The sequence below is a fragment of the Cyprinodon tularosa genome, unplaced genomic scaffold (genome assembly GCF_016077235.1).
Source record: "Cyprinodon tularosa strain WSP-4 unplaced genomic scaffold, ASM1607723v1 ctg1144, whole genome shotgun sequence".
Lineage (NCBI taxonomy): Eukaryota > Metazoa > Chordata > Actinopteri > Cyprinodontiformes > Cyprinodontidae > Cyprinodon > Cyprinodon tularosa.
Window position 1 is genome coordinate 24341 of NW_024037942.1, and position 23760 is coordinate 48100.

Consider the following 23760-nt stretch of genomic DNA (forward strand, 5'->3'; position numbering starts at 1 on the left):
GGCCCCCGACTCCATACTCCTGGAGCACCCCCCACAGGGCAGCACGAGGGACACGGTTCAATGCCTTCTCCAAGTCCACAAAACACATGTGGACTGGTTGGGCAAACTCCCATGAACCCTCAAGCACCCTGCAGAGGGTGTAGAGCTGGTCCACCGTTCCACGGCCAGGACGAAAACCACACTGCTCCTCCTGCAGCCGAGGTTCGACAATCAGCCGGACTCTCCTCTCCAGCACCCTGGCATAGGCCTTTCCGGGGAGGCTGAGAAGTGTGATTCCCCGATAGTTGGAACACACCCTCCGGTCCCCCTTCTTGTGGAGGGGAACCACCACCCCAGTCTGCCAATCCAGGGGAACTGTCCTCGACCTCCACGCGATGTTGAAGAGACGTGTCAACCATGACAGCCCGACAACATCCAGAGCTCTGAGATACTCAGGACGGATCTCATCCACCCCCGAAGCCTTGCCACCGTGGAGTTTTTTGACTACCTCGGTGACTTCAGCCCGGGTGATGGACGAACCCAGCCCCAAGCACCTCGTCTCTTCTTCCCCCACGGAAGGCATGTCTGTCGGGTTGAGGAGATCCTCAAAGTATTCCTTCCACCGCCCGACAATATCCTCCTTCAAGGTCAGCAGCTCCCCACACCCACTAAAAACAGTGTTAGTGAAGCACTGCTTTCCCCTCCGGAGGCGCCGGACGGTTTGCCAGAATCGCTTTGAGGCCAACCGATAGTCTTTTTCCATGGCCTCTCCGAACTCCTCCCAGGCCCGAGATTTTGCCTCTGCAACCGCCCGGGCCGCGACACGTTTGGCCTCACAGTACCTGCTTGCTGCTTCAGGAGTCCCACAAGCCAGCCAGGCTTGATAGGACTCCTTCTTCAGCTTGACGGCATCCCTTACTATCGGTGTCCACCACCGGGTTCGGGGATTGCCACCACGACAGGCACCGCAACCCTTACGGCCACAGCTACGGGCAGCCGCATCGACAATAGAGGCAGAGAACACAGCCCATTCGGACTCCATGTCTCCAACCTCCCTCGGAACCTGAGAGAAGCTCTCCCGGAGGTGGGAGTTGAACACGTCTCTGACCGAGGGCTCCACCAGACGTTCCCAGCAGACTCTCACTACACGTTTGGGCCTGCCGAGTCTTTCAGGCTTCCTCCTCTTGGGAGGAAGCCTGAAACTTTTTAAATTCAAAGAAACCTCTCTGATATATTGTTAAGACTCTTCAGATATTCAGAATCTTCTGCTTGGTCTTCCTTCTGGTAGTTATTGAACTTAAAGTGAATAGCCTGGTTCTCTTTTTTTGCACATTTGATTCTTGTTTTATCCAAAACCCTCAGAATATTTTCAGGCTTTCTTCCATCTGAGTGTGTAACAAGGACCACAATCGTGTTCACTTCCTGTTTGGATTAACTGAGTGTGCAACTGAGTGTGCAGCTGTTCAGAGGATCTCCATCTGAAGTTAAGTTATTTTCTCTGTGATATCTCTGTATCTAAGTAACTCTAACTGACTACTTTAAAACATAGCACCTTCTGCTGCACTTTTCTACTGAGCACTTGTCAGTTTCACACGGTTTTATTTCTGATAGCAAGAAGTAGCTAGCCTAGGCTAGCGCTAGCTTAGCATTGCTATGGCTTCTCTCTCTCCCTCCCTTGACTCTTTTCCAACTCTTCCTTCTTCCTCTCCTCTCTCCTGCTCTCTGTGTCAGATGTTCAGTTATTCCTCTGCCTCCTTTAGTGATAATGGGATGTGTAATAAGTGTAGTATTTTTGTAGCTTTGGAGGCGAGGGTGTCAGAGTTAGAATCCAGGCTTCAGGCTGTTGAAGTAGGCCCCCCACGTAGCTGTCCTCCAAAAGTGCCTGAGCAGCCAGGCGATTGGGTAACTGTTCGCAGAAAGCGTAGTCGTGGATCTCTGCCCACTGGTCACCACCAACCCGTTCACGTTTCTAACCGGTTTTCCCCACTCAGTGACACACCCACTGAGAAGCCCACTCTGGTGATTGGCAGCTCCATAGTCAGAAACGTGGCATTAGAGACACCAGGGACCATAGTCAAATGTTTGCCGGGGGCCAGAACGGGCGACATCAAATCCTACCTGAAACTACTGGCTAAGGATAAGGTTAAATACAGAAAGATTGTTATTCACGCTGGTGGTAATGACACCCGGTTACGCCGATCGGAGGTCACTAAAATTAGTGTTGCTTCGGTGTGTAAGTTTGCCAAAAAAATGTCGGACTCCGTAATTTTCTCTGGTCCCCTCCCTGATCTGACCAGTGATGACATGTTTAGCCACATGTCGTCATTCAACCGCTGGTTGTCTAGGTGGTGCCCTGAAAACAACGTGGGCTACATTAATAATTGGCAATCCTTTTGGGGAAAGCCTGGTCTGATTCGGAGAGACGGCATCCATCCCACTTTGGATGGTGCAGCTCTTCTTTCTAGGAATCTGGCCACATTTATTAGTCCTCCAAAACCCTGACCACCCAGGGTGCAGACCAGGAAGCAGAGTTGTAGTTTAACACACATCTCTGCAGCTTCTCTACTGTTACCCACTCTTTACTCCATCCAGACAGTGTCTTGCCCACGACCAAAATCTAATAAATTAGCAAAGATTCCCAAAGGAGTAAATCATGATAATCTAATTAAAATCAAAATAACTCCAATTGGGGAAAAAGTTAAAACAATTAAATGCGGTCTGTTTAACATAAGATCGCTTTCCTCTAAAAGTCTACTAGTTAATGACTTGATTTGTGATAATCACATTGACTTGTTTTGCCTTACAGAAACCTGGCTGCAGCAAGAGGATTATGTGAGCATAAATGAGGCAACTCCTTCAAGCTATTTAAATTTTCACATCCCCAGAAGTTCTGGGCGAGGAGGAGGAGTAGCAACAATCTTCCAGTCTGACTTACTGATTACTCCCAAAACAATTAATACCTACAACTCTTTTAAACATTTAACCCTTAATTTCCCTGATCCAAATTTCAAGGCAAGAAAACCTCTTCTTTTTGTAACTTTGTATCGTCCACCAGGTCCTTACTCTTAATTTTTAGATGAGTTTTCAGAGTTCCTTTCTGATTTGGTATTAAATGCTGACAGGGTCATCATAGTGGGAGATTTTAACATCCATGCTGACATTGAAGGCGATAGCTTAAGAGCAGCCTTTAATGCTATCTTAGACACTATTGGCTTTGTTCAAAATGTGAATAGTCCCACGCATTCTCATCTTCATACTTTGGATCTTGTGCTGACATACGGCATAGAATGTGAAGAAATAACAGTATTTCCTCACAACCCTGTCCTCTCTGACCACTTTCTAATAACCTTCAGGATTACTTTAACAGAGTTCTCCTCCCCCAAAAGAAGGTTCAATTTTAGTAGATCTTTATCAGATAGTGCAGTTATAAATTTTAAAGAATCTGCTTCACTTTCTCTCTGCTCTGTGTCACTGAGCAGTGCTGCAGAGTGCAAAAGCTTAGCTTATTCCCCTTCACAGGTTGATGATTTTGTTGATGGGGTTGCTAGTTCTCTGCGTATTGCCTTAGACAACGCAGCTCCTTTGAAAATGAAAACCGTTAAAAATAGAAAGCTTGCTCCTTGGTTTAATGCAGAGCTGCGTACTTTGAAGCAAAATGCTAGGAAACTGGAGAGAAAATATCGCTCCACAGGCCTGCGAGAGTCCTTCCTAGTCTGGAAAAATGGTTTACTGCTGTATAAGAGGACCCTTTGTAAAGCAAGAGCAGCATACTTCTCCTCATTAATAGAGGAGAATAAGAATAATCCTAGATTTCTTTTTAATACAGTTGCCAAACTCACCCAGAGCCATAGCTCTGTTGAACCGTCCATTCCACCTGCTCTTAGCAGCAATGATTTTATGGGATTCTTTATAAATAAGATTGATCTTATTAAAAATAAGATCATAAGCACTCCTCTATCCGCGATTGTACCTGAGGTAGTCATGGAATCTGAACCGGGTTTAGACTGCTTTGATCCAGTTGAACTCTCTGAATTAGCAAAATTATTGTCTTCATCTAAGCCTTCAACTTGTATGTTAGATCCAGTTCCAACCAGGTTATTTAAGGAGGTATTCCCTTTGATCTCCTCCTCCATTTTAGATGTGATTAATCTATCTCTGTTACAGGGATATGTACCTAAAGCTTTTAAGATTGCTGTAATTAAACCTCTGCTTAAGAAACCGTCTCTTGACCCAGATGACTTGGTCAATTATAGACCTATATCCAATCTTCCTTTCTTATCCAAAATTCTTGAGAAAGTAGTTGCCAAACAAGTCTGCGATCACTTCCACCATAATGAACTTTTTGAAGAGTTTCAGTCTGGCTTTAGAGCTCATCATAGCACTGAAACAGCTCTGGTGAAAGTCACTAATGATATTCTCATGGCCTCAGATAATGGACTTGTATCTGTGCTCGTCCTGTTGGATCTTAGTGCTGCATTTGATACAGTTGACCATAATATTCTTTTAGAAAGACTTGAATATTTTGTTGGAATTAAAGGAACAGCACTAGACTGGTTTAAATCTTATCTATCTGATCGAATTCAGTTTGTTCATGTTAATGATAGATCTTCAACACGCTCAAAGGTTACCTGTGGAGTACCACAGGGATCAGTGCTAGGACCAATTCTCTTTACTTTATACATGCTCCCAATTGGTAGAATTATTAGACAGCATGGGATTAATTTCCACTGTTATGCTGATGATACCCAGCTATATCTGTCTATAATCCAGATGAAGCTAACCCATTACATAGATTACAGGCATGTCTTGAAGACATAAAAACCTGGATGACTCTTAACTTTCTGCTTCTGAATGCAGACAAAACAGAAGTTATAGTCTTTGGACCAGAGTCTCTGAAAAAGAAACTGATTAGCCAGTCACTTCATTTAGATGGGATTAAACTGATTTCAGATAATAAAGTAAAAAATCTTGGTGTTATTTTTGATCAGGACCTGTCATTTAAATCCCATATCAAAGAGGTTTCTAGAATTTCCTTCTTTCATCTGAGGAACATTGCAAAAATTAGAAATATCCTGTCCAGGGGTGATGCTGAGAAACTAGTCCATGCATTTGTTACTTCAAGGCTGGACTATTGTAATTCTTTACTATCAGGAAGTCCACAAACTGTAGTTAAAAGCCTTCAGCTGATCCAAAATGCTGCAGCCAGAGTTCTAATGAAAATGAAAAAGAGAGATCATATCTCTCCTATCCTGGCTTCTCTTCATTGGATTCCTGTTAAATCAAGAATAGAATTTAAAATTCTCCTTCTCACATATAAAGCCTTAAATGGCCAAGCTCCATCTTATATCAGAGATCTGATTGTTCCTTATGTTCCTAACAGAGCACTTCGCTCTCAATCTGCAGGTTTACTAGTGGTTCCTAGAATTTCTAAAAGTAGAATGGGAGGCAGATCTTTTAGTTATCAGGCTCCTCTCCTGTGGAACCAACTACCAGTTTTAGTCCGTGAGGCAGACACCCTGTCTACTTTTAAGGCTAGGCTTAAAACTTTCATTTTTGATAAAGCTTATAGTTAGGGTGGCTCGGGTTATCCTGAGCTATCTCTATAGTTATGCTGCTATAGGCTTAGACTTTTGGAGGACATAGGGACCCCCATTTCATCATTCTGCTTCATTCTCTCTCTGTTCTCCTATTCTGCAGAATCTGTTAGTTCAATCTCTAACCTTCTGCTCTCTCTGCTTTTCCTCAGAGTAGCTTTGCCTCGTCTGTTCCTGTTTGGCTGTGACGTCATCCTGGAAAAAACATCAGCTGTGCTGCTTCTATCAACACCCTTGTTAATAGATGTTGGAGATCTGCCTGTTTTCCAGAGTGGTCCTGTTTCTCTGACCGTGACTGGCTGGATGTGCTCTCTTCGTCCTCTGGCATGGGAGCTGCCTTGGAGCTCGTCTGCCTGGCTGTGTGTTTCCTGGACGGGGCTGCCTTTTACAGCTGCTTTTTGTATCTCTGCTTCTGTCTCCTTGAACCCCAGTCGGCCTCGGCAGATGGCCGCTCACACTGAGCCTGGTTCTGCTGGAGGTTTCTTCCTGTTAAAAGGGAGTTTTTCCTCTCCACTGTCGCTACAAGCATGCTTAGTGTGGGGGATTGTATTTGAGTCAATGAGTCAATGCAATCAACTGGTTTTCCTTAGATAGAAAACTTTGTATCAATTTGACTGGATGATCTGGTTGAACTGTAAAGTGCCTTGAGATGACATGTGTTGTGAATTTGGCGCTATATAAATAAACTGAATTGAATTGAATTGAATCTTGTCCTCAAGGTTTTTACCAAACAGACACATCACTGAATCCAAAATATAAAGCAGTTGTTTGTTTAGTCTATTATCACTCGTCTTCATCACCAGACCTACTGCATTGATTTCATGAATTCCATCCTTTGATCCAAACCAGTCCAGTAACCTTTCACCAACCTCTTCATCGTGTTTGGGTCCTCTTGTATCTCCAAATCCAGGAGTATCAATGATAGTCAGAGAGAATGGCAGTGTTTCCTTTTCATAACCAACTATGTCATAAACAATTACGTCCGAGGTCTGACTTTCTGCCTGACTTTCTTTCTCTTCTTCTTCTACAATCTGAAACCAAACTTCATCCTCCATCTTCACTCCCATGGTGTAGTTTACCAAAGTGTCAACTAGGGCAGATTTTCCTGATCCTGTTTCACCAACCAGTAGGATGGTTCTGTTTGTCTTGTTTAAATTTCTTTCACCAACAGTCAGTCTGGTCAGCGTTCCAATAATTTCTTTCTTTGGTTTCACCTGGTAGACAGCAGGAGGTCCTGGATGTTTCAGTATACTCTTAGAAATTATGTCCTTGTATTTGGTTGTGCCGTTCCTGTAGAAAAAGTCAACTTATTCAATAATATACACAAAATTCTGGGTCTCCATCTAAAGTTATAGTTGTAACAAAACTAAATGATGCATGTAAGGATAAGGATAAACAACTGTCAATATTTATTTGTTAATTATTTACTTAAAGAGGCATTCTGAAGTTTTCTAAGGATGCTGCAACCTGTAGCAAAGACACAGAACTGCAGCACTCTTCTGCTCTTTCTTAGCTCACGTTTTTACTTAGAGGGGAACGCAGTTTTTTTTTTACCTTTTACATTGACCCCTTGATTTTACGTTATTACATCATGTTCTACTCACCCATATGAGTTTTGTGTCATTTGGATCTTTTCTAAAGATATTCCGTTATATCCAAGTAACATCTTCATATGGGCAACTGGTATTTGAGTTGAGCTGGATGCCAGTCCCTTAATATCCAAAAAAATCCATCTTAAATACAATGCTTCGAATGTTTACTAGGTTGAACCCATTTAACATGGATTCACTTGGCCCCACATACGAAGAACAGCGTGGCAACTTCCAACTCAAAATAAATTTAGACAAAATAGGCTTATAAATGCATCGGCCTTGAACTACTGAGGACTCAGTCTGCTCATCAAAATATATTTTTGTCATAAAGTGTCAAATAAAATTGCCCTGAATTTAAAATAAAACAATATAAAAACAGGTATCCAAACTATTGCACTCTATCTTGATTTAAATTCTTTACTAGTTTCTCATAATTTAGATTAAGACATATTACTCACTGAGAAAATGTGATAAAACTAGATTAATAAATGAAAACAAAATACAAATACATACAATACATACATACATACAATACAAAATACATTTAGGATTCAACCTCTGATAATTCTTGTAGGTAAACAAGATAAATATTGAACTGAAAATGCAAATTACAGCTTCAACCAGCTTACTTTCTCAGGGTGTTCTAAGACTGCAATATTTGCTTCAAATGGTACAACATATTCTCATTATCAGTGCGTATGAAATCGTATGAAAAGTTATGCACACTATTTCGTACGTTCTGAATGTTTTTCCTCAAAAAACCACATCAGTGCGCAATGCGCTGGCAGACAGAAAAAAAAGCAGATCCGCGGACGAACGTAAAATTGGGAAAAACAGTGCAATCATCACTTATTCATGTCTCTAACTACGTTGCTTGCTGTTTTATATCTCAGGGTTAGGGTCAGGGTTAGGGCTAATTTTAATTTATATTCTAGATTTGTGAATGGTGCTTCAGATGCGCATGCGACGAAAATAACGTCCAAAACGTATGAAATTACGGTGCGTAACTTTTCGTACGATTTCATACGTACTCATAATGAGAATAGGTTGAATGGTAATGAAAAATTTGATTTTCATAAGTTGTAATAACTTATTTTAGAACTCCAGAGAAAAGTTTAGAAAAACAATCCACTGTACTTCAAAATGTCAGAAATAGTGTTGAGTTCCAGGTTTTATACAGTAGCCCAAGAAAGCCCTGATTTTGTTTAGAAAACATGCAAAAAGAAACAGATGAACGGGTCCATCGCTTTGGAATGGGGTTTGTTTGGCCTCTTTGTTAGCCTCCAATGCTACATACCTGTCTATGTCTCTGAAAGGGGAGTCATTCAGGGGACTTATTGTACTGGCTGAATAGGTGAGGTCTTCTGTTCCCCTGTAATGCCGTGAGGGTTGTGATAATAGCTGGAAAGAATCAACTCTATTGCTGCATAGTAGGTTTTTTGAAAGCTGAAATCTGAGTACACCCCCTCTGTTTAAGGTTGGTTGTTCTTTCTTAACAGTACGCCCCTCTCAAAACATCTATTTTCTTTGTCCAAAATGTAAAAATTCTGGTCCTCAAAAGAATGTTCTTTGTCCTTAAAGGAATAGTACACCCAAAACATGATTAGCCTTCATTTTCTACTCACCCCCACGCTGAACAACACTCTGGAGTACTTTTTTGATATCTCAAATGCATCTGGTCCATAAAAGTCCACAAACAACGTGTCAATATTCCTCCATACTGCTCGTCCAATGTATTCCAAGTGTCCTGAGTGGGTAGCATCCAGAATTTACTCGAAACGAAGTCATTTAGAATGTTTTTAGAGCATAAACAGTAGTGTATAGGATTTCCTGAAAGCGCGCACATGCGCGTTCACGACGCTACGGAAGCCGGCAGACCAAACCAGCGCATTCAGCTCGGCAAAGAACTCATGCTCTTCCTCAACACTGAAGTCCTCAGGCCTTTTTCTTTCGTTGTTTCTTTCTTTGCACAGGTAAACAGCACATTTCTTCTTCTACGCCGGCATTATTGGCAGAGCAGACGCTGAATGCGCACTTTCATCTGGTTTGGTCTGCCGGCTTCCGTAGCGTCGTGAACGCGCATGTGCGCGCTTTCAGGAAATCCTATACACTACTGTTTATGCTCTAAAAACATTCTAAATGACTTTGTTTCGAGTAAATTATGGATGCTACCCACTCAGGACACTTGGAATACATTGGACGAGCAGTATGGAGGAATATTGACACGTTTTTTGTGGACTTTTATGGACCTTTCTGTCTCAGGCACCATAGACCTCCATTATTTGAATGTCAGCAGACAGCAAGAAGCCTCCCAGATCTCCAGATGCATTTGAGATATCAAAAAAGTACTCCAGAGTGTTGTTCAGCATGGGGGTGAGTAGAAAATGAAGGCTAATCATGTTTTGGGTGTACTATTCCTTTAAGGTGTAGATGTAACTCAGAATCTCGTCCCGAGGAAGTGGCTCTTCTGTGTTGAGCAGTGTATCTGTGGAGAGGTTGTTTGGTTTCTCCAATATAAAGATATGAGCATTCTTCAATGCATTGAACTGCAGACACCCATCTGCTCATATGGCGTCTGTTTTTTTTTCCTTTAGGATGCACTAGTCTCTGTTTGAGGGTCTTGTTTGGTTTGAAATATACTAAACTGAACTAAACACAAAATCTCAGTACATTTCAAACCAATCAAGATCCAAAACCTTTCTGGAATGTTATATGTAATTATCCATCAGGCAAATGTCCTCAACCTTTTCAAACAATCCAGTATGATACTAAGGAATGACAAAAGTTTAACTTTTAAGTTTTAAGGTAAATTTGACTTGATTTGCCCTCTCTCTGCTGCTCTCCAGAAACAAAAACAGGGTTGGGTCAACTATATCTATGTGTTGTTACTTACGAAATTTACCCCTAATTTTACCCCTAATTTACCAATGAAAGTCCTGTTCTTTCAACTGGGAAAGGCCCTTTTCTTTGGAGAAATACAAACAAAGTGAGCACAAGTGTTTCAAGCAATTATTCCAATAACAAAAATTGTTCTTACCAACAATACTGTCATTGGGACGCACTAATTGTACGTCATTTTTTTCATAAACTGTTCAGTAGAAAGAAGAGTTATTTGTGGTTATAACTTTGTGTTAAAAATTGCATTTATAAATGTTCTGCTTAGTGAAAACTGGGACTCAATACTCTAGTAGAAAAAAATACATAAAGCTTGTGTAACGTTATAAAATGTTTGTGAAAACAAAAAGTTATAAATAATATAAATTATTTGATTGTTGGATCAACAGTGTCAGTTATATATATATAATAAAGCAGATACAAACTATCGTGTTTGAGAAGTGCAATGAAGTTTATAAGATTTTCTAAAAGTTCACAATAATCATACAAACAAAACTATGCAGGTGCACAAATGTGTGCACTGTTTAATGGTATATATTTCAATACCTTTAGCACTGATTATTGTAATACAATTGACCCTTTAACTACATATAGAGAAATCCAACTATGAGATGGGGTTTTTGAGGTGGCCAATTGCACGTTTTCTCCTCTTGGCAAAGGCATAAATGAAGTGTCAAAACAAATGACCTGAAAACAAAGATTGTTCGGCATCATAGGAGAAGGATAAAAAAATCTCTATCTCAGAGTCTTCAGTTTTTACTTTCAGGAACATAGTAAGGAAATGAAAGACCACATGTCCAGTTCAAGTAAGGGCCCTAAGTGGAAGGCCAAGAAAAATCTCAGATAAGCAGAGGCATAGGATACCCAAAGTAAAATTTTGTAGCTGTGGGGCTCGGTGGTCAGAGCAGGTACTGGGAATCTAGTCAATTAATCTTTTTAATGTTTATTTTCTGAGAATGTGTTTATTTAAGATCAACTATGCAAGTTAACAAACACCTAGAAAAAGCACACTATTATATTATTTTCCATGTGAATTCCAGATTGTTCATGCTTCACTTTGTTTTCTAAAAAATGCTTTATATTAGTCCTACCTGTCTTTATCTATGCTGGGTCAGATCCTGACTTTTAAAAGAGAGCAGGGCAAGCAGAATAAAGTGTTAGCCTCGCTGCTTGCAGCTAGCCAAGCCTGGCAGCTAAACCAGAACCTGGAAAAAGACTGAGTGTAACATCTCCATAAGGTCCAAATGTTTTCACCTTTTGATACGTTTGGTTTAAGGTAGCTAATTAAATTTTTCTTGTACAATTTCTCTCTCTCAAATCGTCTCAGACTTCTGCGACTCGACCTGTCAATCGCCACACTACCACTGTGACAACAGTTTCTGTCAGCTCTGGCCACAGGAGAGCTGTGCCCCAAGCTCAAATATCCTTTTGCATTGTGGAGGAGCAACTGCGCATGTACAACTTTGAATGAGAGTCAATGGCCAAAGATTTTTGCACCCCAGGGCAGAAATACGTCACCAATCCAACGATGAACAAAACTGCTTTACTCGTCAGTAAAGATACAATATTTATGTTGCACATCTAAAAAAAGAAAGTTATATATTTAGAAATATTTTTATTTTATAATTTAATTTCTACTTGTTTTTTTTGTCCTAATTGGGTGGGTACTACTTATCTCTCTCTCTCTCTCTCTCTCTCTCGCTCTCTCTCTCTCTCGATCAGATGACACAACTACAAAGTCAATCATTGACCTCGTGCTCAAATATGATGTTCGTTATGGAAAAACTGTGATTTACACACAATTCCAGAACATGGCTCGGGTTCAGTCCGGGAAGGACGTTCCTAACGATCACCCCTGTCCTGTCCTTACTGTCGCTGCCCAAGTGGGCGTGGAATTCCCCCAGTAAAGCGATGGAGTTAACAGTTGGAGCACCGTCTATTACCTCTCCCACGCACTCCAAGAAGGCTGGGTACTCTGCACCGATGTTAAGCCCATAGGCCGAGAAAACGGTGAGAGACCTGTTCCCAATACAAAGGTGTAGTGACGCGACCCCTTTGTTCACCAGGGTGAACTCAAACAATTGACAAATCAGATGGGAGGCAATGGCCACCCCATTGGGCAATGCCAATGCCTCTCCCTGTGGACAACACTAGAGAAGTGGAGCATGCAGTCTCTCTCCAGGAGATGGGATCCGGAACCTGAGCTGTGCGTAGAGGTGAGCCCGACTACATCCAGCCAGTAAATCTCAACCTCCTGCACAAAGTCAGGCTCCTTCCCCTGCCAGCGAGGTGACCTTCCACGTCCCTACAGCCAGAAGCTGTGTGTGCAGACCGGGCGGGCTCGACCACCACACACTCCTCTCTCCACCTGATCCCTATTGCTCTGGATCCCTCTGCGGGTGGTGGGTCCACGGGAGGGCAGGCCCACGTCTTCCGTTCGGGTTGAGCCTGGTCACCAGGTGCTCGCATGCAAGCCCCAACTACAGGCCTGGCTCCAGGGTGGGGCCCCAGCTGTGCCATACTGGGGGACGTCACGATCCTTCATATAAGGGGCTTCTGAGCAGCTCTTAGTCTGACCCGTCACCTAGGACCTTTTTGGCATGGGAGACCCTACCAGGGGCCCAGAAAACAACGCCCCAGAAAACATAGCTCCTAGGATCATTAGGGCACTCAAACAGCCCCACCACTTTAGGGTGGCAGCTCTATGAAAAAATCTTTAGAGCAAATAATTAAATGTCCAAATTTTATTGCACTGACAACTTCCTGGATATTTTTGTGTGTTTTTTTTCAAATCACTGTCCTCTCCAGCCTGCTTGAGCTCTAGTATGGGGCTTAAATTTTACAATCTTAGACTTAGACTTTATTTTCATTTTGTATACTCAGAGTGTATACAAAACAAAATTTTGTTTATACAGCTTTCATTCAGTGAATGAGCAGCTTAGCAGTGAAAATAAACATTTCCATTTATAAAGTGCAGCAGTAATCAAAATATATACAGTGTAGGAGAGGTATGGTGCCGTCACAGCAAGTAAAGGTTTGCCTTGACATATTCTATATTTAGGCTCAATTTTACACTTAAAATTGTGTCAATATAATGTAGCTTGATCAGTATGTTTTAATTCACAAGATACCATAATCATAATGTCCTCTGACCTTAACAGATGCAGTAAGGCCCCCCGAGCCTTAAATGTTGTTCTAGTTTCTTTTTTGATTGTCAGGTTCATTAGCTTTTTCTCAATGAAATGTGATCAGCATTTGTGAGCTTAATATTGTGTATATTAATGCTCACTTTGTCTCATTATACCTGGCACTTCTTCTTGAGGAAGAAGAACAGGGAAAAAAAGAACATAGCCATTTTCTATGAATGGTATCTCAGGAAAGTGACGTCAACCCTCCCATTTTTGTAGATACTTTTTCATATCTTTTAGTGGGACAACACTGCAAATGTGAAATATTTTTCTCTCCCCTCAATGTAAATTTTTTCATCCCTCATATAATTCAACAAACACAGCCTGAACCTCAACGATTCAAAATAGGGAGCACTGAATAAATTTTGACAAAACAAATGGCACATTAAGTGGCTGTTGTGCAGCTGACCTACAAATATTCTCAAAAATCATAAAAGGTAACAGGCATAAAAGTGGTTTTATTTACCCTTTTTAAATGTGTAAATTGTATGTCCCATTTGAGAATAATCGTTATAGAAAACTATGTTTTAATAAATGGAAATGGAGGTAATAATGATAATTCCAAAAAATAGCAATAATAAAAAGTATAATTTATGGTGCACTTTACATATGAGGGCTGACTAAATGGCCAGAAAACTTTTTTGTAACAATACAAAGGCTTTTGGAAAAAATTTAGAGGTATGACATCCTACAAAGCATCTCTGCCCTGTTACGTTTGATGGCATATCTAGCACTGCTAATATTGTAGAGCTGTGGCACTAACATAACAGTAGATTATTTAACTTACTCATAGTGAACCATACATTATAAATAATGTTGAATGTACAGATGAAATCCGGCCTTGTGAAATTTATAAAGCTATTTCCAAATTGTTAAACAACAAAGCCACTGGTTTGGATGGAATTTCAGCAGAGCATTTAAAGTATGCAAGTTCAAGGCTAGCTCCTCTACTTTCCATTTGTTTTACAGTGTTTCTTATACATGCTCTTTTACCTGACTCTGTTAAGTGTGCTGTTGGTACCCATCATCAAAGGTAACACTGGGAAGATTGGCAGTTCTGATAATTACTGTTCGATAGCGTTGGCCAGTATAGTTTAAAAAAAAATGTATTAATCCTGCTGGGCAGGATTTTAGGGGTTATTAAAATCTACAGATAACCAGTTTGGTATTAAGGCTAAGCTGGGCACAGATATGTACGAATATCTGCTCTAAAAGAGATTATTTATCAATATAATAAGTAGAAGTTTTCAGTTTTTATGTGTTTTCTAGATGCATCAAAAGCATTGGACATGGTAAATCAGAAAACTTTTCATAAAACTGGCACAAAAAGTGTACCACAGTACAGGTGCTGGTCATAAAATTAGAATATCATGAAAAAGTAGATTGATTTCAGTAATTCCATTTAAAAAGTGAAACTTGTATATTATATTCATACATTACATACAAACTCATATATTTCAGATGTTTATTTTGTTTAATTTTGATGATTACAAATGACAACAAATGAAAATCTCAAATTCATCATATCAGAAAATTAGAATATTACTGAAGACCAATAAAAACAAAGGATTTATAGAAATGTTGGCCAACTGAAAAGTATGAACATGAAAAGTATGAGCATGTACAGCACTCAGTATTTAGTTGGGCCTCCTTTGGCCTGTATTACTGCAGCAATGCGGCGTGGCATGGAGTCGATCAGTCTGTGGCACTGCTCAGGTGTTATGATAGCCCAGGTTGCTCTAATAGTGGCTTTTAGCTCTTCTGAATTGTTGGGTCTGGTGTATTGCATCTTCTTCTTCACAATACCCCATAGATTTTCTATGGGGTTAAGGTCAGGAGAGTTTGCTGGCCAATTAAGAACAGGGATACCATGGTCCTTCAACCAGGTACTGGTAGCTTTGGCACTGTGTGCAGGTGCCAAGTCCTGTTGGAAAATGAAATCTGCATCTCCAAAAAGTTGGTCAGCTGCAGGAAGCATGAAGTGCTCTAAAACTTCCTGGTATGTGGCTGCGTTGACCCTGGACCTCAGAAAACACAATGGACCAACACCAGCAGATGACATGGCACCCCAAACCATCACTGACTGTGGAAACTTTACACTGGACTTCAAGCAACGTGGATGAAGTGCCTCTCTTCTTTTCCTCCAGACTTGGTTTCCAAAGGAAATGCAAAATTTACTTTCATCAGAGAACATGACTTTGGACCACTCACCAGCAGTCCAGTCCTGTTTCTCTTTAGCCCAGGCAAGACGCTTCTGACGCTGTCTGTGGTTCAAGAGTGGCTTGACACAAGGAATGCGACAGCAGAAACCCATGTCTTTCATACGTCTGTGTGTGGTGGTTCTTGAAGCACTCACTCCAGCTGCAGTCCACTCTTTTTGAATCTCCCCCACATTTTTGAATGGGTTTTGTTTCACAATCCTCTCCAGGTTTCGGTTATCTCTCTTGCTTGTACACTTTTTTCGACCACATCTTTTCCTTCCCTTCGCCTCTCTATTAATGTGCTTGGACACTGAGCTCTGTGAACAGCCAGCCTCTTTAGCGATGACCTTTTGTGTCTTGCCCTCCTTGTGCAAGGTGTCGATGGTCGTCTTTTGGACAACTGTCAAGTCAGCAGTCTTCCCCATGATTGTGTAGCCTATAGAACTAGACTGAAAGACCATTTAAAGGCTTTTGCAGGTGGTTTGAGTTAATTAGCTGATTAGAGTGTGGCACCAGGGGCCATCAATTTTGAACCTTTTCACAATATTCTAATTTTCTGATATGATGAATTTGAGATTTTCATTTGTTGTCATTTGTAATCATCAAAATTAAACAAAATAAACATCTGAAATATATGAGTTTGTATGTAATGTATGAATATAATATACAAGTTTCACTTTTTAAATGGAATTACTGAAATCAATCTACTTTTTCATGATATTCTAATTTTATGACCAGCACCTGTATATTATTCGTATTCTATCATCTTGATATGCTCAGCAATCACTGCAGATGAAATGGGGGGACTGTGTCTCGGCTCCGTTCAAAGTCAGTAACGGGGTAAGGTAAGGTTGGATTTTGTCCACAGTTCTTTTTTTTTGTATCTGGATGAACTATCAACCAAATTGGGAGCTTTTGATGCTGTTTGTGTGGCTGGTAACTCTGTACTCTGTACTTAATAACCTTATGTATGCAGATGATTTAGTAATATTTAGTCCAGGTACTGCTGGTACAGTCTGGAACATGACGCTAAGTACAATCCATCTGAAACTGTGGTCATGTTCTGTAGGACTAAAAAACATAAATCTGTTCAGTTTCCAAACTTTCATCTGTCAAATACTGTGCTGAGTGATACTAATATTATCATCAAATATCTTGAGCACATCATCACAGAGAATATGTCAGATGATGATGATATCTGTAGACAATGTAGAATGTTGTATGCTCAAGTTAATTGCCCGTAAATTTGGTGCATGTACTGATGTGGTATAAGTGGAACTTTTTGATGCATATCGTACCTCTCTGTACACTGCTCACCTGTGGTCTACATATAAATAATGGTGACCTATAATGATGCTTTGCGACTACTTTTGAAATGACCAAGATGGACTAGTGCAATCTGATACCAGTCTAAGCTGTGGAGACACTGGTATTCCTGTTTTCCTCAAATTTCCTACTTGTAACTTGTACATATAGGGCCGGATTTATCAAGATCCAATTTTGCGTGCAGTAATTTGCGCTCGCAAACTGGAATTTTGCGCGAGGGGCTGAACCATGGTTTGCGGGTGATTTAACAAGAGCGATTGCGTAACTGGTGGCAGGCGCAAAACTGTTGGAGACGCCCTATTTAAATGATGGTTTTGCACGTTTTGTGGTTTGCGGCAAAGTAGTTTGTAAACTTTGGCAACCTTTATTCCCTAAGGTGGTATGTGGCTGAATTTCTACTTCACCGCAGTAAAAAAAAACAACAAAAAAAAAACAGGTGTTTTGTATCGGCCTGTAGAAAAATGCACATACCAAATGGCTCACAAGAAGTGACTGTGGATAAGATGACTGCGCGCTGCATCCCCGCAGCATTGGCATGTTTCTCCACAGGCGCAAGGCGGGAGGTCCGGGTTCTCTCCGTTAGGGCGTCAGGGCATTTAGAACGTCGGACAGCACTTCTGAAAAACGAGATTGGGAGATCCCAGATGCAAAAAAGTGCAATGTTGCAAGGAGTTTTGTGATATCTGGTATTGCGTGGGTCCTCCTTGTGGCTGGCTCCAAATCCATTCAGAGTTCCCCCAACAGCTCCAAAATGGCAATGCTGGATAAACGATATGTTTTGATGATCGTTTCCTCGTTCATCCTTAAAATATTCACACGGAGTGAAAAAATGCGTTCTCTGCGTCTCCTTGCTTCATTTCGATGTCTCCTTCTTGCGACAATAACCGCTGCCATGTGTGCGCAATTACGCATACAGACCATTTCCACCTTCTTTTGAAACATGTTAAATATAGAGTCAGATACCGTTAGCAAAATTGCTTTCAGGTTTAATAAATCACTTTGCGAGTGCTAAATTAATATATTTACATGTTCTCCTCCCACAAGACGCACTTTTGCGTGTAAACGCCCCATATTGCATATTCATTGCAGAAAAAGTACTAAATGGATAAGAGGCGCTATTTAGCACGTTTTAAAGACCAAATCCTTTTAGCACGCTGTTGATAGATCAGTTTGTACATTTTTTAGCGTGCGCAGTGAAATAGCTCACGTTTTTATACACGCAAACCTTTGATAGATCCGGCCCGTAGTGTACTTTTCTACCTGTATTGTTTTATTTTTATCTTTAATATTTATTGGATCATGAGTCTGGAATAAATTCTATCTATCTGTATGTATCTCTGAAAAAAGAAAAAACAAGAAATTAAAGTTAAATATTAATCCTAGAATACCTGTCTTTGTGAGCTACTCCCTCCAAACCCTGTCAGACAGGTAGTCCAAGAAGGAGCCATAGTCAAAGTTTACAACAAGATTAAGATAAGAACAGTTGTTAGTTCTCCTCACAACACCCACTGAACAAAAACATTGCGAAAAGATGTAGGCCCATAACAGCTCCATGCTGCATAAACGCTTAATATGAAGCCTCTGGATGAGTGAGAAAAGAAATCCTTCTTGCTACTAGGTAGAGATGTACTTTAAGACCTACCTCGAGTACGTTTTTCTAGCCCCCTTTATTGTCTCTTTATAGACACAATGATGGATGTTTTAGGGTGCCTGTCAATGTCTAATTCTAAATAGTTTAATTATAAACAGTTATTTACATTCAGTCATTGTGTTTTCTATCTGTCTGCTAACCAAAAAAAGCAGTGATCGCTCTCACAATGTGAAGTTCACCGCTCGCTCCATCACCACCCTTCACCATGCAGTTTGTAGGTATTAGGTTTTGTTGCATTGATGAAATTACAGAAAAAAGATAAAGAAATCAGATTTTTGGTGTTACTTTTATTTTCAGGATTTGGGAGAAAAAAATGGAAGAAAGCTCACATACCTGCATCAGAGCGCTACCTGTTCGATTAAATCTATTTTTGTGCTCCTGTAATTTATCCAAAAATTCTGCAATTACAATTTTTCTCTCACTCCCAACTTGGTGGTGGGCTGCATATTTAGCATGGAAATGCCTTTCCAAATTACTCTTTTTATTATTTCACAACCATAACCCGAGACACAACAACCGGTTTGTTTGCAATAGCCACCTGCCTGGCAATGCGTCCCGCTGAATCATGTGCTGCAGGCTATGACGCCAATCTTTGTTGAAAGAAGTGTTTACTTTTATTGTTTGAATTAATTTGTTATACAAATTTGTAAAGCATTGGAAAACCTAATGAATGTTTAAACCTCCTGCACACTATATTAAAACAAACAAAAAAAGCTATCTTTTTCATACATCAAAAGGAGCATTTAAGAGCTGCAGGTTTTTTAAACCCTGTAATATTGCTATTTCTGAGTAGAAATATTTTGATATAAACAAAGACTCTCGATCCATTGCCTCTCTCTCGAACTTCTGTTATTGCGCCGATACTGCTTTTGTGGCCAAGTCAAGAGGATTTGTGTCAGTTGGCACCTGGCTTTCAAATCAACTAAATACACAGAAGTGAGCCTGCAACCCATTTTAGTTTTGATATATATATATTGCTTTATGAGTAAAGCATTAATTTTACATATTGTGTTCTGATAAAATTGAAAATTTTGATCCTAAGTATTTGTTCTGTATTTTCATCAAGGTAAAAAGTAGTTGTAGACAAAAGTTTGCACCTGGGTTTCCTCTAATTTCAGACACAACATATGATTTCCAACTAGTTAGTAAATTGACTTTGTGCAAGCCATCCAGTTTTGGACGCACTTCTATTCACAAAAATAAACGTTTTAAAACTTAGGTGAAAACCTGTTAAAGTCTAAGTGAGTACACCCCTAAGCAAAAAAATGTCCAAATTGTATCCTAACCTACCTTAGTTTTGAAAGATACTGAAGATGTTATTTCAGCATAATTCTATACATTCAGTATTACTTACTCTTTTTCTCCTGTGAAAAAGCTGAGTAATCTCCACATGGTGAGGATGGAAGATCAGTTGTTCTATAAAATAAAGCAAGGAAGAATTATCCTTCTAAATGGCAGAAATAGACTTAAATAATCTTTATAACAGTTAGACTGTATGTTTACGTGTGGACAATGTTTCTTCTCACTCAAGATTAAAGGTTTTTCTCTTTTGACCTAGAAAGGTCGTAAATAAACTTATACACACTAGACATAATTATAATAAAGAAAACATTTTAAGATAACCAGAACTATTTAATATAGTTGTTCTTAAAGTGCAAAAAGGCTTCACAGATCATCAAAGAATACATAGAATGAGAGCAATTATTAATAGTCAAGACTAATAAATTAACAATCAAATAAAAAGCAAATAAAAAATGACAGAACAAAATGAGAGTCTGGTAAGAAAAAGAAAAAAAAGAAAGGATTTTAAGTTGATTAAGATATAAAACGTAATAACTTGAAATCCATTTTAAATCCAGTCACATGCCACTGAGAGAATCTGTGCCATTACATCTTCTCCATATATTTAATACCAGTAGGATTAAGTTATTTAAAAAAAAAAAAAACTGTCTTACATTTGGGTCAAATAATCAGGAAGAGAAAAGTTGTAACTTTGAAGGAGATGGGAGTTGTGCTAAAATTGAGGAAGTGATCTGCTGTACCTGTGTGCTGTCGAGGGAGGAGACTGAGTGTTGGGACTCTTCAATCAGTTTGATTGACGCTGCTGAAGCCAATGTCTCTCTTTAAATGTTCAATAACCAATCCCTGACACTAAAGAAAAGGACAACACAGAATGTGTTACTGCATTTGAAAACACCTCACAAACATTTCTCTATAAATTATTCAATACATTTCCTGGTTTCCATCCAATGCCGTTTCATGAAATACGGTCAAATATGTCTATTTTCAGTGATAAGATCAGTGGTGTAGTGGTCCCTGGAGAAGTGGGTATACTCGCACTCTTTTTTTAATGCAGCAAAGAAACAATGACATTTAAGACCAATCTACATAGTTTAACCAATACTTTCTTTGTAGTATTGCAGTATTTAGTTAATGTCATATAATTTCTGCTATTTGATCTAAGGAAGGATTATGAAATAACTAAATGCTGCCCCACAGACTAGTGAGACATAATTGTGGATTGTGAGTGAACTATTCCTTATTCTTGAGTCCATCCACATGAATGAGACCTATTCTCCCACTTAGCAAGTCAGTACTTCCTTTTGTAATCTGTCTCTTTGCACAGCTGATTCATAACAGTTAGTGTGGAGCGCTATTAAAATAAACATCACTTAATCAGGAACAGTTTGTTTGTATTACTGGTCAAACAGGCAGCATGCATGAATAAAAAAATACAGATGAGGCAAACACGGCGTTTCAGTTATTTTTTAAACATTTATTTAAATAAAATATTTTAGATGTGCATGTGACATCCTTGTTTATATTTCAGCTTAGACTTAAGAATAAAAATCAAATGCATCAAAATCAATCAGATAACCTGAAAAGTTGATAAAAGCTTAAAATTGGAATAAAGACTATTTTAGCATAACTCATTGGATATATATATCTATATACACTCACCGGTCACTTTATTAGGTACACCTGTCCAACTGCTCGTTAACACTTAATTTCTAAGCAGCCAATCACATGGCGGCAACTCAGTGCATTAAGGCATGTAGACATGGTCAAGACAATCTCCTGCAGTTCAAACCGAGCATCAGTATGGGGAAGAAAGGGCATTTGAGTGACTTTGAACGTGGCATGATTGTTGGTGCCAGAAGGGCTGGTCTGAGTATTTCAGAAACTGCTGATCTACTGGGATTTTCACGCACAACCGTCTCTAGGGTTTACAGAGAATGGTCCGAAAAAGAAAAAACATCCAGTGAGCGGCAGTTCTGTGGGCGGAAATGCCTTGTTGATGCATGAGGTCAGAGGAGAATGGCCAGACTGGTTGGAGCTGATAGAAGGGCAACAGTGACTCAAATAACCACCCGTTACAACCAAGGTGGGCAGAAGAGCATCTCTGAACGCACAGTACGTTGAACTTTGAGGCAGATGGGCTACAGCAGCAGAAGACCACACCGGGTGCCACTCCTTTCAGCTAAGAACAGGAAACTGAGGCTACAATTTGCACAAGCTCATCGAAATTGGACAATAGAAGATTGGAAAAACGTTGCCTGGTCTGATGAGTCTCGATTTCTGCTGCGACATTCGGATGGTAGGGTCAGAATTTGGCGTCTACAACATGAAAGCATGGATCCATCCTGCCTTGTATCAGCGGTTCAGGCTAGTGGTGGTGGTGTCATGGTGTGGGGAATATTTTCTTGGCACTCTTTGGGCCCCTTGGTACCAATTGAGCATCGTTGCAACGCCACAGCCTACCTGAGTATTGTTGCTGACCATGTCCATCCCTTTATGACCACAATGTACCCAACTTCTGATGGCTACTTTCAGCAGGATAATGCGCCATGTCATAAAGCTGGAATCATCTCAGACTGGTTTCTTGAACATGACAATGAGTTCACTGTACTCAAATGGCCTCCACAGTCACCAGATCTCAATCCAATAGAGCATCTTTGGGATGTGGTGGAACGGGAGATTCGCATCATGGATGTGCAGCCGACAAATCTGCGGCAACTGTGTGATGCCATCATGTCAATATGGACCAAACTCCCTGAGGAATGCTTCCAGCACCTTGTTGAATCTATGCCACGAAGAATTGAGGCAGTTCTGAAGGCAAAAGGGGGTCCAACCCGTTACTAGCATGGGGTACCTAATAAAGTGGCCAATGAGTGTATACGTATATGATATGATGATTGGAAATCATCATTCAAATGATTTAATAAAACAATCTTGGTACTCTCTACTCTCACTGAGGCGTGCCATAAAAATGTCTACTTGTGTATCATTTGGCTGCAAAAACAAGCAGTTTGCAGTTCGGATCTGGGAATACAATTTACAGTTAATTTCCCAGTCAGTGGATGAACTAACCAATAAATCCACCAATACGCCATTGTACCCTATTGTATAGTATGTAGCGTAACATTAGTCTGGCTATCATGGACTAACTCAAAGACATTGACTGAGTTAGCCATTGTGTCTAAAGTTAGAAAATAGAAACTGAACTGCTGGCTAATGGTAATTCAAGAGGATGTTTGTAATTAGGAAATGAAAGAGTTGTTTGACTCGCTCACTTCATATTACCAATTTTTTGCAAATACTAAAGTAAAAATACATAGATAAAAAACATTTAAAGTAAACTTGTAAATGTTATTTAATATGTGAGAAATATTAACCTCAACATGAACCGTCCTTATCTGCCTCTGATTGGCTCACTAGTTGTCATGCCTAAAGTTATACCAGTGTAATCATAGGATTTAATCTGTAAATCAACTAGCCAATTAGGAGCAGAGTAGCACAGTTCACTTTCCTAGAAAAAAAAGGGAAATTTGTCTCGGAGATTCTGCTTTATACAGTGGATTATGGGGGTTTTAGAAGTGGGTACACCAGTGAGCAAGATTATTAGCTCGCATGGATAATCTATCTTCCTCAACAGTGTTCCATCATTGTTTATTATCTGTTCTGTTTTCCTTTAAATGAATGCTTACTTAAAACCTTTATGTACAATAGCGGTCGTTTATATTTCAGGAGCTTTGGATGAGAGAGAGGCAACTGAGCAAAAAAATCATAAATTAATAAATAAACAAAAAGCAATAAATAAATAGAAAGGCCAAACAAGAATACAGCTAAAGAAGACTTGAGGGCAGATTAGACTGCAACCGCACACATCAAATGTCGCTTGGGTCTGGTCGCGAATCTGTTTCGACCTGGAATTTCTAGGGATGCACAGCAGTTTCCCGCCAAAGCGCAAGGGGGAACCTATTCGAGAATCGCGAGAACTTCAGCGGCACCGGCGGGAGTATTTATCTTCCAAAACAATAAAGGCGCGTCTGC

At 40.1% G+C, this 23760-nt stretch overlaps 1 protein-coding gene across 1 annotated transcript in view; it reads right to left on the reverse strand.

The window, feature by feature from the left end:
* LOC119796268 overlaps positions 1–23760 on the reverse strand; it is a 30179-nt gene that overhangs the window by 3244 nt on the left and 3175 nt on the right. The window contains exons 3-5 of the mRNA XM_038304764.1: positions 20469–20577; positions 19781–19842; positions 6532–6863 (exon numbers count right to left, since the gene is read on the reverse strand). Of these exons, the coding sequence (XP_038160692.1) occupies positions 6532–6863; positions 19781–19818 (370 nt within the window). The 5' untranslated portion in view covers positions 19819–19842; positions 20469–20577. The remainder of the gene's footprint in view (positions 1–6531; positions 6864–19780; positions 19843–20468; positions 20578–23760) is intronic.